This window comes from Urocitellus parryii, chromosome 6, assembly GCF_045843805.1.
Source record: "Urocitellus parryii isolate mUroPar1 chromosome 6, mUroPar1.hap1, whole genome shotgun sequence".
Lineage (NCBI taxonomy): Eukaryota > Metazoa > Chordata > Mammalia > Rodentia > Sciuridae > Urocitellus > Urocitellus parryii.
The window spans coordinates 191,942,767-191,962,165 of record NC_135536.1 but is presented as its reverse complement, the minus strand read 5'-3'; the positions used below and the strand labels follow the sequence as shown (position 1 = coordinate 191,962,165).

Genomic DNA, 19,399 nt, shown 5'->3' with positions numbered 1-19,399 from the left:
TCACCACAAAGCGGCTGTCCTGTGCCACAAGTTTGGATTTGATTTTGAGCCAAACTCCCAGCAGACTGCTTGATGAGCCCAGGGTATCGGCTGCAATGGTCTCTCCTGGTGACCAGTTGGTGATTGTCATGTTGGAAATATCACCTCAGGATAATGAGAGCAGACTTTTCCTTCCTGTGGTCTTTTTAGAGATTTGTCCGGGTGAGATGTCCATGTCAACATTTAGGTGAGCCAATCTTGCAACCAACCCTTACCATCTTGGTGAGCCGCGGGGTGGTTAAGAAACGCGGGGCACAGCAGGTAGAAAACCCAGTGCCTCACTTTGCTTTATAAAGCTGACACAGTGCGTTCTATTTAACTTCATTAGGTATAGATTCTCCATCATGCAGGCTAAGAGGCACAGTCACATGGAAATGACCTTGGGCCCTATCCTGAGAGGTCAGAGCTGGCAGTTTGAGATGTAAGTATAGGAAGACTCCTCAGCACCGCAGCCACCACCTGGCCAGCAGCAGTGGGTGACAACTAGTCAAGTGTTTTAGATGAGGCATTTCAGTCTTTAACAGAGGGGTTTTGAAAAGCAGACCTTTATTTGGTCCATTTCTGAAATGGGCACCTTAGTAAATGGGCAGGCATTTGGATCACATAGGCACAATCACAGGCAGTTAGAGGGACAAGTCCATTTCTACTCAGATCTTAAGAGGGGACCCAAAGATGTTGGATATACTCCTCCCCATACCGGCCCAATGACACAGAACCAAAGATGGGATTTTAAATAAACTGGTTTGTGCTGAAGAGGGAGGGAAACCATAGTCCTGAGTCTGACTCTGGGACTCATTGCTACAAGAAAATTTGAAGTGCAAAAAAGCAAAGCTCTCTGGGATGAGTAATTAGGTTTCTTTATTAGAAATCTGCAGAATTGTTCTGCCTACAGTTCCAGGTATTCTAATTGCAAGGTGGTTTTAAAATTAAATGATTACCAGATTATTCCAAAAACAAACAGCCGCAACAACATTCTTTTAAATGGCTTTTATTGAGACAACTTTTAGGGCTTCTGCAACAATTCCAGTTGGGAGTCTGTTTATTTTCAACTTTTTAAGTGGCTGAAACCATTCTCTCAGTGGCAGAAGCCCCTTCCACCACCAAAGCAAAGAGGCAGCCTCATCTGCTCAATGTCCAACCAGCAGAGACCCTGGGCCACTCACACCCATGCTACTGATCAAGTGTCTAGTTCTGCATGCAGGACACCCACCCAGTATCAGTTCTTCCCACGTTTAAATCAGGCAGATTTAAATCAACATGAGATGGCTTCAATTCAGCTGCTATTTCTGACTTGGTAATCTAAAGCACCTTAAATTTTGGGGCTACCCTGCCCTCAATGTTGGCTGCACACAATTTTCTAACATAGGCGGTAAAACAGATCTAGGAATTCCGTGCTGGCCCCACAAACCCTACATGCTTTAGTTCACTCTTAAACTTCTGCCCGCATTGTTTTTGAGAAGCATTAATAATCTTTAGGGAGCATCTCAGGCAACAAGAATACTTCTTGGGAGAGAGTGTTAGAAAGTTATGGAAGTCATACTTTAGACCTCTTTAAGTCAATGTCCCCAGGGGTGACCGACTTGCCACGATATGGACTAGAGCATCCCATCGTTTTTGCAAGGATGGAAATGCTGAACTAGTCCTGCTCTTAGCCCAAGTTGCTCTGGAGAATCTGCACAGCAAACATACCAGCTCTCTGCACCTCAAGGCCCTGAATGTGGCTCTCCAAAGCCTGTTAAGAGTCAAAGGCCTGTTTAGCACAACTGTTCCCATGATGAAGTGAAAAGTAACACTTCATTCGTTTAGAAGAAAAAACTAATTGGGCATTAAGATTCTGCTTGCAGATTAATGCCAATTTTTGCTTACATCCTTTTGTGACATTCATATATGTGTGTGTATGTGTGTGTGTGTGTGAGCACAGGCTTTGTCCCTTAACAAAAGGGGAACTGAAGAACTAACAGGTGTTTATACTTTTACAGCTAAAAACACAAAACCAAAATAATCTGTAACAAGTGCCTTGAGAGAAAGCATTCTCTGTGTAAATGGCAGATCTCAGTTTTCCACAAGTTTCCCTGGTGAATGTGGCTTCTGTCTCTGATGAAAGAGTGCCATAGCATCAAATGGCACAATATATAATGGACACACAGGTCTGTTGTGGTAATAAAGCAAATATTTACATTAAGCACAATACAGCAATTTATTTAGATGCTTAAAATGAATACAAAGGGAAAAAAAAGATCACAAAATTATACATACTACAACAGTGTGTCATATATTAGATGGTATAAATGAACGCACCAGGGTGGTGCTTAACTAAAGATAAACTAAATATCCAAAAGGCAGCACTCATTGGTCTGCTGCTGTAACACAACACACTTTTATACAGATCTAAAAGGTGTCAAAATTAGTAGCTGCAAAGTCAATTCTTGATGTGATTTTTAGCTTAAAAGGTTTCAGAAACAGATCTGAAATACCAGTTTTTGTTTTTGACAGCTGTAATGTCAAGGATATTCAGAACAAGAAAAATTCTATAATACAAGAGAGTCCAGATATATATCTTACGTGGCTGGCCTCTGTTGCAAGATTGTACAAGGTTATGTGCAAAAACTAAGTCTGTCCAAAGGTCCATACTAGCGCAGGTTCAAGCTTTTGCTAGGTAAACTAGATATAGCATTTATTACACAGCAAGGGCAACACTAAAAAAAAGAAACAAATCTATGATGGGGCACACAATAACAATATCATAAGCATCACTTGAATAGGTCTAAAAGACTGTACAAATATACATTTCAACTATTCAGAATGAATACATGAAAAAAAAAAAAAATCCAATTTCCCCAAGTCTACTGTACACATGAGACTGGTAGCTTGTATGTTGGCCCTACACGACCATGTGAATCAGGTAACGCTTCTCAAGGACATCCAACCAAACATTGTACAGAGGGAAAGGAATATTGAAAGGCAGATAAAAGAAACCTCTGCTTTTCCTCGTGTGCGTTCGTGAGCCACCAGCTTAGGGTTTTTCACATTACCGTGTCTGTCAGAGAAGGTTCCGAAGCCGAGATCAGCCAAACGTGCCATAGACTTAGAAACGACCAGTGGGACTGCAGTGGCCATGTGTCCCCACAGCCTTCTGACCAGTCCTCCCAAAGCAGTACCAGTTAAAGAGCTTTGCAGTCAGACTGAAAGAGAGTTCCTGCCGCTGCAGCGTGTCCCCAATGTGGCCTCCCAGGCGCTCACGCCTGCTGGCTGCTCAGTTTAACTCCGGTTAAGCTGCCGTGCATTGGCTCAGCTACTCCATCAGTCATGTTGTCAAACTGCTCCCCATCCTCACTGTCAATTGTGCTATTCTGCCACTCAATTTGGGGGTTAGGTAAGCGCTCACTGTTCTCTGGTGTGTTCTTCCACTGTGACTGGTCCTTGGACCAAAACCCTTCCACTTTTCCATAGGAACTATTCTTCCACTTCAACTGCTCTCTGTCACCTTGCACGGGAGCCTTTTTTTTGGCAGCTGGCTTACTGCTCCTGGCATCTTCACTCTGGGAAGATTCATCAGACCAGGTTCCTGGTTTCACCTCACAAGTGTTATCCTCAAAGTCCGACAACTGTTGGGAGCCAGGCCCACTCTCAGAGGGCGAGGCCCCGTCCTTCCACTCAACCACGTCGTCTTGGTCAACCTCGCTGTCAGAGGCGTCCTGCATGAGTTTGGCTGGCTCCTCAGTCAAATGAACAGTTTCATATTTTGAACCATCCTCCTCTTTTTGGTCTAGCTTCTCATCAGATTCTAAAGCATCCTCAGGAATTATCTTCGGTACATGCTCCTCTGGGTTATCATTAGGGATTTTAGGCTCAACTTCAAACACAGGATCAAAAGGGCTGCCACTTCTATTGGAGTCTTCTTCTAAATTTTCAAAACTATCTGAGGAACTGTCATCCTCCTTCCCAAGGTTAAGCTTTTTGTCAACAGTCTTACTAACATTGACTCTGGAATCCTTCTCATCATGATTTTCAAACAGCCATTCCGCGTCAAAATCCATCTCATGTTTGACTTTATTTAATTCTTTCATGTTAAATCCAAGCAACACCCCAGGCTTGTACTTTTCACAATCACGAACACACTTCTTCCGTTTGTTACTAAAATGGGACGCAATGTCGCTCTTCCACAACCACAAGCTGGCTGCCAACTTCTCAATTTCTCTCCTGGTGGGATAGGGCTGTTTGTTGAAATACTTTGTTAGAAAGCTTTTTCTGGCTTCATAGGAATCATCTTCGTGACCCTTGGGGTCTAAAGCTAAAACGACAGGCTCTTCAGGCTTCTCTTCAAAGCAGCCGGGTGAATCACTGTCATCATCCAACTTTCGTTTTTTCAGCAAGGGAAACTCCATTTGCTCATAGGTGCGCTTCACAGGTGCCAGGCCTGGAGACTGATTAAGCCGAGAGGGTGCGTTCGTCTTATCCTGGCCGTTCTGGGTCTTTCCGACACCCCTGCAGTGCACCAGATGTAGAGTGATAGTTGAGGCGGTCATGTTGCTGGTATACACACCCAGGCAGTGGATGCATTTGTAGGTGAGCTTTTTCTCCACTGGATGAACCGTCTGAATAACCTGGTGCCTCTCTCGTAAATGATGTGCAAGTGCATCAGATATGGGTCCTTTCAGGATTGAAAAGCAAAGAGGGCAAAGGGTTTTTCCAACATCTTTCTTATAGGGCACTGCAGCTTGAGGTGAACTTTTGACAGGGATATCTGCCTTTTCCTGAACTTTTGGTTGTGGCTTTGGAGGAACTGGAGGGTTATTCTGGGCATGGTAAGCAACAGATTCAGCGGGGGCATCCCTTAGGTTATAGGTGGTTACCAGGAGATGGATGTTAGTGTGACTTCCTTGCTGCAATGTCAAATCAAAACTCAAAGTAGAATCCGTTTTAGGTCCCATCTCTTCGTCTATGTGAACCATTCGCATGTGTGCAGCCATCTTTTCCACATCATTGAAAGTTGACCGGCAGTATGGACAAGATAGACCATGAATTAACATATGGTTGAGCAAGGTGTCTGTGGGCAAATAGCGATTACAGTAGAGGCATTTGCTAGTAAAATTGTGTATCTTCATAATGTAGTTGGCCACTGCTGGGACTTTCTCAGCTTTATGTTCTTTTTCGAAGTGCACACTATAGACATTTTCAGGAAAAAGCTCATTACAGATTGTACAAATTTTCCACTTTTGAGTTGCAGAAGTATTGGCCGGGGGGGGACCTGTGGCAGCTGCAGGAGGTTTGGAACTGGACTGACCTAATACTCTGGAGGCCTGGGACTGGGAGAGGGAAGGAGACTTTAACTGGCCTGATGAGAGAGAAGAGGCATTAGCGGCCTGTAGGGAGTATCTTGCTGGTGCCTGGGACCTCTGCTCTGTCCCAAGGCCATAAGATCTTCCATTTCCACTTGGGAGTAACTGTTTCACAGACTGAGACTGCTGAGGGATGGAAACTGGTGCATTGCCACCTAGACCCAGTCTCATTGATTGACCAACGCCGTAGCCCTGGCCTACAGACTTGACTCCATAGTTATTCTGCTGCAGGTGAACATTGGACATCATGTTGACTCCTGTGGAATTTAAGTTAGGCTTTGGTATTGACAGTCGATTCACCATCTGCTGTGATGGTAAAGACCGGACATTTCCAGAAGCAAGGGCACCAATTCTTGGTGGGAGTCCCATGCCCTTTTTCTCTTGAGGTTTGGGAGCAATTAGCATCAAGGGTTTGGATCGGGGAACCACCACATTTGTGTGTCCGATCATGGCAGTGACCTGATAGCCTATGCGTTCGTGGTCTTCGATGACATGTTGTACCAAAGCTTCATAGGACTTTGGCATAAAAAGGCATCGCTTGCAGTGAATACTACACTCTTCCCGGGCACTTGAGCCTAAGGGGACTGCACCATTGAGAGACTTTTCTCCTGCCTTTGCTATGTACGGTGCTGCCACATGCTGAAAATGTTCCCTGTAAATGTGCTTCCTAACTATTTCATAAAGAGGATCTCGGTAAGTGCACTTCTTACAGTAATAAACAGCTTGCTCTACACTGTCAGCCTGCTTAGGTTTAAGGCCATCGTTTTTGTTTTTATCTTTGAAAGTGCTGAGGCTGCTACTTGGTGCGCTGGCGTTTGGAGCATGAAAAATTTTAATGTGTGTTTCCAAAGTCTTTTTGTCTGCATTGAAGGTACAGTAGGGGCAATTAAGGAGAATTCTATTTTCAAAGTCTTCACTATGAACATTCCGGAAATGACTTTTGTAGGCAGAAAAGAATTTTGAGGAAAAGGGACAAGCACTGCAGCAAAAAGGTTTTGTCCGATAGTCCTAAAGAAAACAGAAACTGGAATCAGAATGCCAGTTCAGGTAGGCAAAAAACAAGATAACTTGCTACTTTTAGAATAACAACTCTTAATGCACCGATTTCAGCATGGTTGATTTCCTCTTGCAGAATAAATTTATGAAAGAGATACTCATATAAAAAAGCTATTTTAAACCAGATATTTTAATTTGTGTCCCTACGTGTAAATTAAAAAACTCAACACCAAGTTCTTCCTCACTGTTTAGAAAAGACCAGAGTCATATTTATTGGTTTCTGACAAAACAAAGACAAATGGCTTCAATATAAACATTTTACAGTTACCAATAATCATGAGTTGAGTGCAGTGGTACATGTAATCCCAGAGGTTACAGACCCAGAGGCTCAGGAGGCTGAGGCTGGAGGATTTCCAAGTTCAAGGCCAGCCTCAGCAATTTAGTGAGGTTTTAACCAATTCAGTGAGATCCTACCTTAACATAATAAAAAATAAAAAGGACTAGGGATGTAGCTCAGTGATAAAGTACTTCAGGGTTCAATTCTTAGTACCAAAATAAACAAACAAATAAATGAACAAAACAAACCATGAAATCATCCTCAGTTTGTAAATCAGGAACTTTTAGGGACTTCAGATTTATGATATAGTAAAATTCAGGGCTCAGAATATTTAATGCAATTAAGACAATTTACAAAAAAATATTTTTAGTTGTAGGTGAACACAATATCTTTATTTATTTATTTTTTAAAAGGTGGTGCTGAGGATCATCTAACCCAATGCCTCACACATGTAGGCAAGCTCCCTACCTCTGAGCCACAACCCAGCCCTGCAATCAGACTTTTCTAAGAGATAAAGATATATCATTTTTAAAGTATACTATAGTATTCACACTTCACTGCTAATTAAAAAAGCTACTGATTTGTAAAGTCAGCTTTTTTCTATAAGTTTTGCTATTCTTTTTCAAGTAGGAGTAGCTTTAAAAGGGTTAACGAAGTGACAGCTGCTTTAACTCAAATTAATTAAATAAAAATGTCCTATAGACTGTGAAGGCTGCCTGATGTTATGCATTAATGCATATGGATCACACTGATATCAAATGATGATATGACTATATCATATAATTCTGATATCATATGACTATTTCAGAATTATGACAGTTAACACTTATATAGTTAAGTGCTCCTAAATGGAGACAGGGAAACATGCTCAAGGAGAGGTTGTTTCTCCCTAGAAACCTGCTTTTTTTCAGAGGCCACCTTGAACCAAAATGAGATTCTCTGGTTTTCCTCAAGACTCAACTCTTCTCTAGAATTAGTCTGTGAAACTCTGATTCATAAAGCTGACGTATGGCGTGCCCACCTAGAAAGCTCTCCACGAGAAGACTACTGGTTAATACCTTTCCCTAGGATATGAGTAAGAAAGAACCACCTAAACACCTGTGTTAGAGTCTGAAAGGATGAACTCCCTGTTGAGTATGTTCCACCAGATGAACAATCACTAGTGCAGGGTTAGAACTTTTAATTTGAATTGACAATCATTTTTTCCTATGGATAAACAAACACCGTCTATAACTCCCTCTTTCTTATTTCTTTCATTTATCTGTGATTGTTGGCACCACAATTATTGTTTTTAATGCCAATTTACAAAAAGTTAAATATCACTGTGTCACTGCCACACTACAGTCACCTACCCCACCCTCTCAGAAACTGGGTGCCACTAACAGACAAATAAGAAAACCTTAATAGAAGAGTATGACCTTCCTTCTCTAGAAAACATAAAGATGGCAACACAGACAAGATAAACAGACTGATAGAGAAAACATTTCAGAAACAAAAGTATCAAGGCACTTGTAAAAGGGCAGTCTGCTACACCTCAGGCCTTCAAACTTTTTAAAAACAAAATCTTCTTTTGTTCTTTCACTTGGAAGTTCAGTCCAGTGACAAAAAGACAAAAAGTTCTTACTTTTCTCTACCACTTAGGAAAATACACAGTTTTGCCATCTTCCATGTTAGGTTATTATCCATCAACACTGCATGACTGTGAAAGGCCTAGAGCCAAAACTGGGGTGTACCAAGGATTACTGCCATTTGGGGAAGTCTTTTGTGCCACTTACCTGGTTTTTTGTAAGTGAAGGGTCCCACAGTCCTACATCTTCCCATGTAGTGTTTTTCAAATAAAAGTCATTAGGTTCAAACTGCTTAAAATCCTAGAAAACAGTGAAAGAAGTTTACAAGAACATAGTGGCATCAACTTTACATTTACATGTAAATCCTACCTCTTAGCCAGGGTTGGGGAGAAGCACAACAGGAAAACCAACCCCAAGACTTAAACCAGGAATCTCTTATGATTTACAGAAAAGCGTATGGCATTAAACATTTTATAGCTACATTCCCCTAGTGGTCAGCCAGGCTTCCAGTGAAACTGATGGAAGTTCTATTTAAGTAAAAAATCCAGTCATATGTCAAAACCAGTAGAGCACCATGGCTCATCAAGGGTAGTACTGGAGGGGGTCTCTGATGGGTCAAAAGGGCCAACAAATGTTCACTAATAGCTCTGCAGGTGCGATATTCTGGTTCTGTGGGGGGAAAAAAAGATATTTTGGGGGATGGAGTGGGAGATCAATCAGGAAGAAAACTCAGGACTTTTAAACCCAAAAAGGAGGAAAGAAAGCTATTCAAAGATAGTAAGCAATGTGATGTTACATTTGTAGTCTTCTGTCAAAAAACTAAATCCCCCCAACCCCTACCCCCCGCCCCCACAAGATAAAAAAATCTTAGGATAAAAATCCCCTTGCTTCTAAATGGTTCACAGTTTGGGGTGGAAAAATCAAGTACATGCAAATTCCAGAGTATATAATGTATATAGTAACAGGAGGAACAAATCAAACATAGGATAGAAAAGGTACCTTAATATTTGCATTATTTATTTCTGTGAAGATGACCCCACGGAGAGCAGAGTTGAATGGACTGTTTTATCTGGGTCGATCTACCTGAACTTGAGCGGTTGAAGAGGGGCTACTTCCACACTGGGGACCACACAACTAGAGAAGCCCACTTTTGAGAAGCTTCAGTCTCCACAATATGCCCCTGGAGTATTATTAGTGGGATTCAGGAAAAGAAAACTTGTTCTGTGAATGAATTGCTTTTATACTCCCAATTTTATTCAAACATGTTCCAAGCACCTCATGTATGCCAAGCACTGTGTAGGTGCTGGGGATAAACCGACTAACAAGGTGGTTATGGCCCCTGGCCAGGTGAAACTTACAGGTTAGTGGGGAAAACAGCTTGAAACATTTCTTTTCAATCAGAGCTTCTGACCAATTAACCATAAGATTTGGAGCAATGAGAACTGGAAAAGGAGGAGACATTATACTGGTATCTCACTGGGCTGTATAAAGCTCACAGAATAAAAAGGCTAGAAAAACAGTTTGTAAAGGCCAAACTGTTAACAAGGGGAAGAAAATAGTCTCTGATGGGTCAAAAGGGCCAACAAATGCTCAAATCCTAAGGAAAGAGACGACAAGCACCCAAACAACCATGCCTCAACAATCAGAAGGTCACCAGAACATTCAGGCCTATCAGAATGAGAACAGGCTCGAGTCTACAGCCCCCTTCCTCAGCTGCTCCCCTCCTCAGACTGCAAACTGTAGATAAGAATTCCTATGCTCCCCCTCTACCAAAGGTGGTGTTTGTTTTGAGGACTAAATTCATAGACAATCTTAAAGTACATAGTGCAACTGTCTGACATGCTCCAGCCCTCCATGACAGCTGTGTCTGCTTCAGGATGCAAAGATCAAAGAGCCCATTTTAGGGACAAAGGAACAAGTTATGCTTAGAGTTTTGGCGAAGCTAATGCTATGGTTAGAATTCAGAATCACACCTAACATTTAGCGATCCTGACCATTGACACAAAGTAATGGATCAGAAGTGGAGTCATGTTAAAATTAAAAAAACGGCATGCTACTTACTTCTATATGTTCTTTACAGTATTCCAACCCAATGTCACTAAGTATTTTTTTCACAGTTTTCCGGGCTTTTCTTAAACTGCCAAGATTGTTGACAGGAAGTTGGAACATAGTTTCTATTGGAAAAAAAAATTTAAGTCAAAGTCAAAACATGTACAACTTGTAATATTTACTAATCCACTGATGATAGACTCCCAAACCCTGGCTCCATCTCACAAAAAAGGTGAGTAGATATCCTTATCTGGTATTGTTTGAATACTTAAAGCAGGCAGGCAAAAATAAGAGCTCTTATTTTTCCTATTTTTAATTTGAGATGGGGCTTTGCAATGCTGCCCAGGCTGGCTCAGAACTCACGCTCCTCCTGCCTCAACCTCCCAAGTAGCTGGGATCATAGGTGTGCGCCACCACACCTGGCAGATGTTCTCTATTTTTTGACAGGATATTTTATGCTACAGATTGACTTCTGAGTCTACTCTGGCACAACTCTGATTAGGCTTTAAAAAACCATTCCAGTGATGATCTTAAAGTTGAGAATTAGGAAAATTATACCAACCAATTATTTTAAAATCAAGTATGAGTGCTTTTCTCCTTGTGATGTTGAACCTCTGAAAATAGAAAGTGCTCAGCATTTCAGCATGATTACCACACAATTGTGTCATGAAAAAAAAGGTTTTTGTGGTTTGGGAACTGTCCTGTAGTTTCTGTGTATTCCCCAAACTAAAGACACCAACAGCTGTGTGACTCACTCCTGAGCTGGCAACACACCTGGACAAAGGCACTCACTATGGCCACTGAATGAATGTTGAGATGGGGAAAGAAAAGGATGAGGGCTGTAGGCTAACTTAGGGCATCCTTTGGAGAAAACCAAAAGCCTGTATGTAAGGGAATTGAGAAATTGTTTGTCCTAGTTCATTTTATCAGAAATCTAGATCCATTTTCCCAAGTTTCTTAAAAACCAAGATTTGTGTTTAATAATAAAATAAAATTAGTAAAATTTAGGCACTTGAAAGTGTGTATATTTTCCAAAGTGACCATAAAACTTTCATAAAGTCTGGCAAGAATTTGTCATCAATTTAATAATCCAAATCCAAAGCAATTTTGCAGAATAAAATAGCTCTAAGAGCAAAACCAGCAAAAACAAATGCCAAGACACCAGAAATTCAAATTTAATATATGCAAATCTGGCCTTCTAATTAATAAAGGCTGTTAGGCTATAATACCACTACCATTTGTAAACTGCAAGTCAACTAATCCAACTGTAATATCATGTTACTTCATTTATTAGTCTACTCCAAAAATCAACATTAAACTATGAAAAATGGAAGGGAGGGGTGGAACCTACCAAAACAACTCCCAGAAATTCTGAATTTGGATATCTTACTAACACTTAGAAGTCTGAAAATATCCTATATACAGCACTAAAAGTTTAACTGAACCCCAAAGAGAAAAGCATTAATTGAAACCACTTCTCAGCCTTATCAAGCTAACTTTAACCAGTGGCTTTGGTGTCCCTGTTTTCTCTGCCATGTCAGTAGAGGAATATAAACAAAGCCGCTTCCCTTCTCATTATCCTCCAGCCAGGAGCTCCTCCTCCCACAAAGGGCTACATGCAAACGTCTTAGTCTTTTCTATGCCTACCACAACACAAACCATTCCTCAAGTCTCACCTGACTCTACCAGTCAATGTCAGAATTATGAGGGGCCATGTGAAACACAACAAGGGTCCTACATTTTTTCATCCTATTACTGTTAAGAAATCTAAGTTCAAATCAATTGTTGGTTTCAGGATTCATTAATGTTATGATTTTACTTTTGTTTAAATTACCACAAGCCTCAAACCCCTTTGAATTAGAAACTTAAGATACTTCAGTGACTGAGGGCTGGGATCAGAATAAGGAATTGTCTTTGAGATCAAGGGCCCTTTCTTCACTTTTGAAGGTAAAGAAAAACAAAATGTTTACAATCATTACTCTTAGGAAGGAAGATGGCTTACAATAATGTCAGTCTCTGTCCTAGAGATGAACTTTTGACAGCAGTTCAGAGGGATAGGTGTATATTTTTCCCTTGGTGGCTAATATACACTCTTTAGCCTTCCTGGTTATCACGATGGTCATTTTTACTATTATCCCAATCCTAATCCCAAGAAGAGCTTTCTTTCATCTTATGGCATTAAAAAAGGCAAAAAAAAAAAAAAAAAAAAAAAAAAAAGGATCATTTAATGGAGCTACACTCACTCATCTTCAGAGCACCTACACTTTGCCAGTCACTTTGTTGGGATGAGAGGTAAATGCTACACAGCCTGCCCCTTTAAAGATGCACTGCTGCTGGAAACGGTCCCAGAGGCATGCAGAAGGCCCTGAAGCAGCAGAGTTCAGACACTTGTGCCAGTCTCCTCTTAAAATCACCCTGCACCACACAGATGTGCTGTCAGCTTAGGAGGTCCCCCTCCACTGGAGCAGAATGTATATAACCAACAAGTCTCCTTAGACACTGATAAAAACAGAGTGGAACATATGCTCCAAACATGACAGTGATGCTAAAGGAGAGTGGGGACCTGCCACCACCTGAAGAAGGCAGAGGGAGAAAAGATGCCTGAAGGACAGCACTCCTCAGTGGCCCTGCCCCCAGGCTTTTCAGATATATGAGCAAGCACGTTATCATTTCTGCTTAAGCTTTGTTCCAACTAAGTCTTGGGAGAACCACCGGGCAGCGGCCATAGGAGAGGGAGTAATCAAGAGGGAAAACGGGGCATTTAATACTGAATAGTCGTACTTGTGACTGGGTCTAGTAGAAGTAGAGTTTGTCAGGAGACGTAGTTATTCTCAAAAATGCCTTTGTTCTATTTCATTAATCCAAAACAAAGAGAGGTATGGAAGGGGTCAAAACACTTCCTAAATTCTAAATTAATAACCTACTAGTAACAGTTATCAGATGCAAATGTTGTGTTTATGACTGAAAGTAGCTTTCTGGTAAGCATCTGCCATCTGATGAACTAGATTAAAACCACTGTTTTTTGAGAATGATTTGAATACATTTTTTTGACTGGACTAACCATAATCTTTCCTATGGATCTCGGCAAATTATACCCAAACCTACAGATGAGGTCCCAGACATTAAAGTGTATTAATCCAGGCCACCTTCTACTCATGGTGCTTTCTTAGAAAGCAAGAGTCAATGGCTGGAGATTCACCTAGGCCCTAAGGTGATGGATAAATGAAAACCACATAAATAATACCCACATTCCAACCTCCCTCCACCCTCCAAATATCAAAAGCAAAAAGCACTTTTTTTAGTTTAAATACCAAGCAGGTAAATATAGGTAAAGAGAACTGGATCAAAGGAAATAATCTCTCGGTAGGCCGACATCAATAACCCACCAAAGAGGCCATTAACTGACAAACCTATTGCAAACAACTACTCTGCCAAAAGCTCTGGGTCTAGTCAGTCTGTACTCAGGGTTGAAGGAGGAAAATCCAACAGATGACAGTGCCAATTTAGGAGCTTAGGTTAAGTTTGCAGGACACAATACAACACCACCTGTAAACCCTTGGCCAGGCACAGAAAAATCAAACCAGGAAGAAAAACAAGCCTCCAAATTAAATGTGTCCATATTACATATTAAGCTATTTCAAATAAAAATCGAATACAGCGTTTTCTAGAACGTTTTCTTATTTTAATGTGCATTCTTACTTATGTTTCCAGAATTTTTTAAGAAGTATTTTTTTAGTTGTAAATGGATGTTTTAATTAATTTATATGCAGTGCTGAGGATCAAACCCAGGGCTTCACACATGCCAGGCAAGTGCTCTACCACTGAGCCACAACTCCGGCCCCTCTAAAATTTCTAACAACAGTATATGGTGCTTATTTAATGTCAGTATACACACAACATCGAATATGACAATGAGTCCAATTATACATTGTAGGTATAATCTGCTCTTACACTGAGAACTACAAGGATGGTTCGTTATTTCTGATAACACCTAAACACAAGCTGCTTAGTCCAAACAAGTGGTTTCCCTTTTTTTTTAAAGAGTATATATTTTTTAAAAAATATGTATTTTTTTTCTTTTTTTAAATGTGGTGCTGAGGATTGAACCCAGGGCCTCGCACGTGCAAGGTGAGTGCTCCACCACTGAGCCCCAGCCCCAGCCCTCAAACCAGTGGTTTTTCAATCCACGACTTTTCTGCAGTGCTGGGAAGGGACCCAGGGTCTCTTTCATGTTAGACAGTGCTCCACTAAGCTACACACCAGTGCACCTTTTTTTCTTAAAGTTGTGAAACCTCATTTTCAAAGAAATCTTAAGTGAAATATTAGAGATTAAAAAGTGGAGAGAGATGGTTACATTTTAAAGGGAGAGGGAAAAATATCTTGCTTCTAAGCCTCAATCTCCTTGAAACACTTAACAGTCAAATCAAGAAAGTGGTATATATTTATGCCAAAGGGACAGTCTACTGAGATGCAGACTCTGGTGCCCAGTGGGCAATTCTATTAAAACAAAATTTTAACAGTTTTCTAAAAAATCTCTATAAATAAAATTAGTCTGATGAGTTTATGAAGTTGCAGGAGTCCACACAGGAAGCTCAAAGGATCAGAACATACATTTATACTGTGATGCTGTCTTTTTAATATTTCTACATTAAAGTTACAAAGAAAAATACAGTGGTAGAAGGGGTTTAAAGGCTGGAAATGATGCTACTTACTACTAGTGAAGAAAAATGGCAGCTGAACAGAAAATTAGTAGGAAACTCAGACCCTTGATACTGAACTAAAAATGAAGTACTCCAATTAATGCTGATGCTAGCTAATATCTACCTAAAGATCTCATAACCCCCATTGAGGTTCCAGAGATTTTTGAAGTTTCTTTAAATCAATGGGCTAACTTAAAATGCTAAGTTATGCTGGCAATCTTCTAAGGGGAGGCATTTATAATAAGATTCTCATAAGGAGAATCAAAGCATCAGTTACTTTACTGCTGCTCATGATAACACTTTCTTCTTCTTCTTGAGAACAGATCTTCTTGTGGCACACCTGAAATCCCAACTACTCGGGAGGCTGAGGCAAGAAGACTCCAAGTCTAAGGCAGTTCTGGCAACTTAGCAAGACCCATTTATCAAAAAGGGGGTGTGTGTGGATGAAGTACCTCTGGGTTCAATCCCCAGTACTGAAAAGGGGGAGGGATGACACAAACCATTATTGCAGAATAAAATACAATTCCCATATTCATGTAGTCTCTTTCCTATGGCCACATGATCAATACCTGTCAACAAAATCACTGAGTCAAAGTGTGGTCATGGTAACCCGTAAGCCCTTATCTTGACTCTACTGGGACTTGCAGCTGAAGCAGCAAGCACAAACACCTATATTTGCTTTAAGAGTGTCACTAAGTGCTACATTTAAACTAAACTATCAGTAAAAAAGTGTATATAGTTATATTTTTATGAATGAACCCTATACAGCCTTGCTAGAACAGTCCTCCAGTGAGTGACCAGTTGAAAGCTTGCATCCAGCCTGAAAGCAATCCTCCATCCCATCTTTTTCTAAAACACAGCCCTGGGCAGCAGAAGCTCCTCTTTCACTCTTCTGCATGCAGGCAGAAGACCTGCAAGATGCCAGCAGTTCTTCACAGAACGGTAGCTCAGGGGTCTCCTCCTTTCACCACCTTCCAATCCTAAAAAGCTAAGTAACAGATCATTTTTTGACTATCTACGGGCAGAATGATAAAACTACAAAAAGTAAGAAAATAAAGTTTGGTCTCCTCTTTCCTTAAGCTAAGCAGATGTACAGTAGAGCTGAGACTAAAACAGAGAGCTTTCTGGAAAGCCAGGAGGACTAAGAAAAACTACTTTGCAAATGATGACACGTTTGTACTGAAAGCTAAAATCTGAATAGTGAACATTAATTATATTGCTAGGATAATCATATCAGAATACTCAATAAAGACAAGATCAGACAGAAAATGTTACTAATTTCCGTTTTCTTCTCTTTTAAATCACTAACGGTATTGGACTTGTACTTTTCTCCCAGTTTAGTAATAAAAGACACTCAATTAATAAAACACCACACAAAATTGCCTACAAACACACACACACACACACACACACACACACACACACTCAAGACCATTTTCTTCACATTTTAAATCTCAATTATTTAATTCTTTACAATTAAGTTTTTATAACTCTTTCTGGAATAGGGAGACTAAGTTTATGCAAGGCAAGATGATAATATGTGTCTAAACACAGCATCCTATACAAAAATATTTATAGGATTTTTGGTGATTTTCTAAAACAGTGAGTGAACCCCTTCCACCAACAACCCGGCTCCAAAGAGCCATCATCTCTTTGCTTGGTCACTGTAAGGGGAATACTCTTATACCCAACAGCTCATTTCAAAAGTTCACTTTTTACAATGTTTTATAAAGTGTATATTGCTTTTAATTCAGCTGTTGAATAATTCTCTAGTCACACGATAGCCTTTCAAAGTTTTAAGACACCCCCTACCCATGCCTTTCCAATTCTTCCCCCTTCTACCAGCTAACCATGCTTTTTTTTTTCACTCCTGTGATTTTTATAGGCCATTCTCCCCCAATGGCTGGGCTCTCATTTATCGATTTTCCTTGTACCTTGCATAAACTGTTACACTGGATGGGACAAATGAAAGAGCGAATTCTGGACATTATTATTTTTAAACTTTTTTTTTATTGTGCATTATAATAACACAGAATAGTGGGATTCATTGACACATTTGTGCATGCACATGACATAATTCAATCAACCTATTATTCTTTAAAGTCGTGCTCCTGAAATAAGCATTTGTGTTGCAAGTGGCTACTTCCCATATGACTATATCCAATTAAAACCTTTATTTGTTTATTTTTTAATATTTATTTTTTAGTTCTTGGTGGACACAACATCTTTATTTTATTTTTATGTGGTGCTGAGGATTGAACCCAGCGCCCGGCGCATTCCAGGCGAGTGCGTTACTGCTTGAGCCACATCCCCAGGCCCCAAATAAACCTTTACACAACAACACTTGAGCTGCCCTTTTCAGTTAGCTTGTTCAGCTAGTAAAGAAAAAAAAGATACTTTTTTGTTGTTGTAGTTTGCAGAGCTGGGGATGGAATCCATGACTTCATCCATGCCAGGCAAACATTCTACCAGGAGCCCCACTCCAGCTCAATACTTTTATTTCAACAATCTCCAGTCTTTCAGTTTCTCAGCTGTAGGGACATGAGCACTCTGTTAAAATGAAAAAGGCGGCAAAAAGATTCATTTTCCTCATGATATTAATTGAAATCTGTTATCAAAAAGTAGCACTGAAAGAAACCTAAAGGTCGCCTAATGTGAATTTTCCTCATTTTAAAGATTAGCACACAAGCAGGTCAATCAACTACTTGTCTTTGAGAGAGCTGGGTCTTGAGGTCATACCCAGGTCCGTGGTGCAGTGGTGCTCCTCCCACTGCCCATGCTGGTTAGGTTCTAATATCTAACATTCATTACAAACAGCATGCTATACACTTACATCTGAGAATACCACAACTTCAACACGCTAAGTTGAAATGGTCTTAAAGTATTGAATAGCTACAGAGCACAAGTGGTGATACAGAGATTAGATGAGATATACATCCAAGGTCAGTTGGATGATCCCATCACATCCAGAAAAGAATGGAAACAACTCAGCTCTGTGAACACTTGTCTTACAATGCTCTTATCACTTTGAATGTCAACAGCTACTAGATAGTCACATATGCAGTACCTTTCTCTGTCCAAATCACAATGGTACTATTTTGAAAAAGGAAAACCACAACCTTGGCATCCTTGACACCACAGTTTTTCAAAAAGCAGATGTCTCTTGCTTGTTCCTCCTTTACCTTCCCATTGCTTATCCTCAGTATGCATGTTCTTCTGAAAGCTGCAGAGGCTCTGACACCCCTTTCCTTTGTTTGGAAGGAGGTATTAGTAGGAGGTTATTCCACTCAACTACCCCAACCTCCTTCTTCCAAATAAAGGTTCTTTTTGTTCCAAATGGATAAGAAAACAAGAACATGCGTCCACACAAGAACTTATACATGTGTGTTCTCAGCAGCATTATTCATAATGCCTCCAAAGTAGAAACAACTTAAAAACTAACTGATGGAGAATATATTCATATAATGGGATATGATTCAGTGACAAAAGGAATAAAGTATTAATATATGCTCCAGCAAAGCTGAACCCTGCAAATAAGTCAACGAACCCAGTGACAAAAGGTCATATATTGTATGGTTGTTTATACAAGATGTCCTGAATGGGCACATGTGCAGACACAGAAAGGAGATTATGGCCAAGAGAGTTGGAAAGGAGATTGCTTTCTAAATGGTACTACTAGGTTTCTTTCTGGGGTGATAATATTGGGATTGAACCCACCAGGGCCTCACACATGCTAGGGCAGGAGGTCTACCACTGAGTTAAATCCCTTGAACTGTATGAATCCCGATAAAGCCGTTACCAAAGCAAACAAATATGCAAAATACAGAAAGCAAAAATAACCTCCACAAAATTTACCTGAAGGCAAGCAATAAGTATTGTTAATATAATTTATCCTTCCAGATTTTTATGCACGCACGCATATATATATATATATATATATATATATATATATATACATACACACACACACACACACATATATATATTTAGTCCTGGACATTGAACACAGAGCCTCACACATGCTAGGCAACAGCTCTAACAGTGAGCACTACTCACAGCTCTGTTTTCCCTTTCCAATATAAATAGAATATATGTATTTTAGTGTTTAAGAAAACCAAAGTAGCTTGAAAATTTTGTAAATTATTTTTTATTAAAAAAACAGTGCTTTTCAGTAAGATACTAGCCATAAGAGGATTAATGAAGCACCTGAAATGTGACTACTCTGAATTGACATGCTTCTTCTTCTTCTTCTTTTTTTAAAGTACTGGGGACTGAACCCAGGGCTACTTCACCTTTGAGCTAAAATCCATCCCTAGCCATTTTTATTTTTTATTTTGAGACAGGGTCTCGATAAGTTGCTGAGGTTGGCTT

General features: G+C 40.2%; 1 protein-coding gene across 4 annotated transcripts in view; it reads right to left on the bottom strand.

Annotated features, from left to right (window-relative positions):
* Positions 1–933: 933 nt before the first annotated feature.
* The window catches only part of Adnp (activity dependent neuroprotector homeobox), a 30,666-nt gene continuing 12,200 nt past the window's right edge, over positions 934–19,399 (bottom strand). For 2 of the 4 annotated variants that reach the window (XM_026390940.2, XM_077799620.1), the window contains exons 2-4: positions 10,341–10,453; positions 8,487–8,579; positions 935–6,386 (exon numbers count right to left, since the gene is read on the bottom strand). In XM_026390940.2, coding sequence (XP_026246725.1) covers positions 3,276–6,386; positions 8,487–8,579; positions 10,341–10,448 — 3,312 coding nt within the window. In that variant the 5' untranslated portion in view covers positions 10,449–10,453 and the 3' untranslated portion in view covers positions 935–3,275. Of the gene's footprint in view, positions 6,387–8,486; positions 8,580–10,340; positions 10,454–19,399 lie in introns of all 4 variants that reach the window. The other 2 variants (XM_026390938.2, XM_026390941.2) reach the window with 2 other exon arrangements.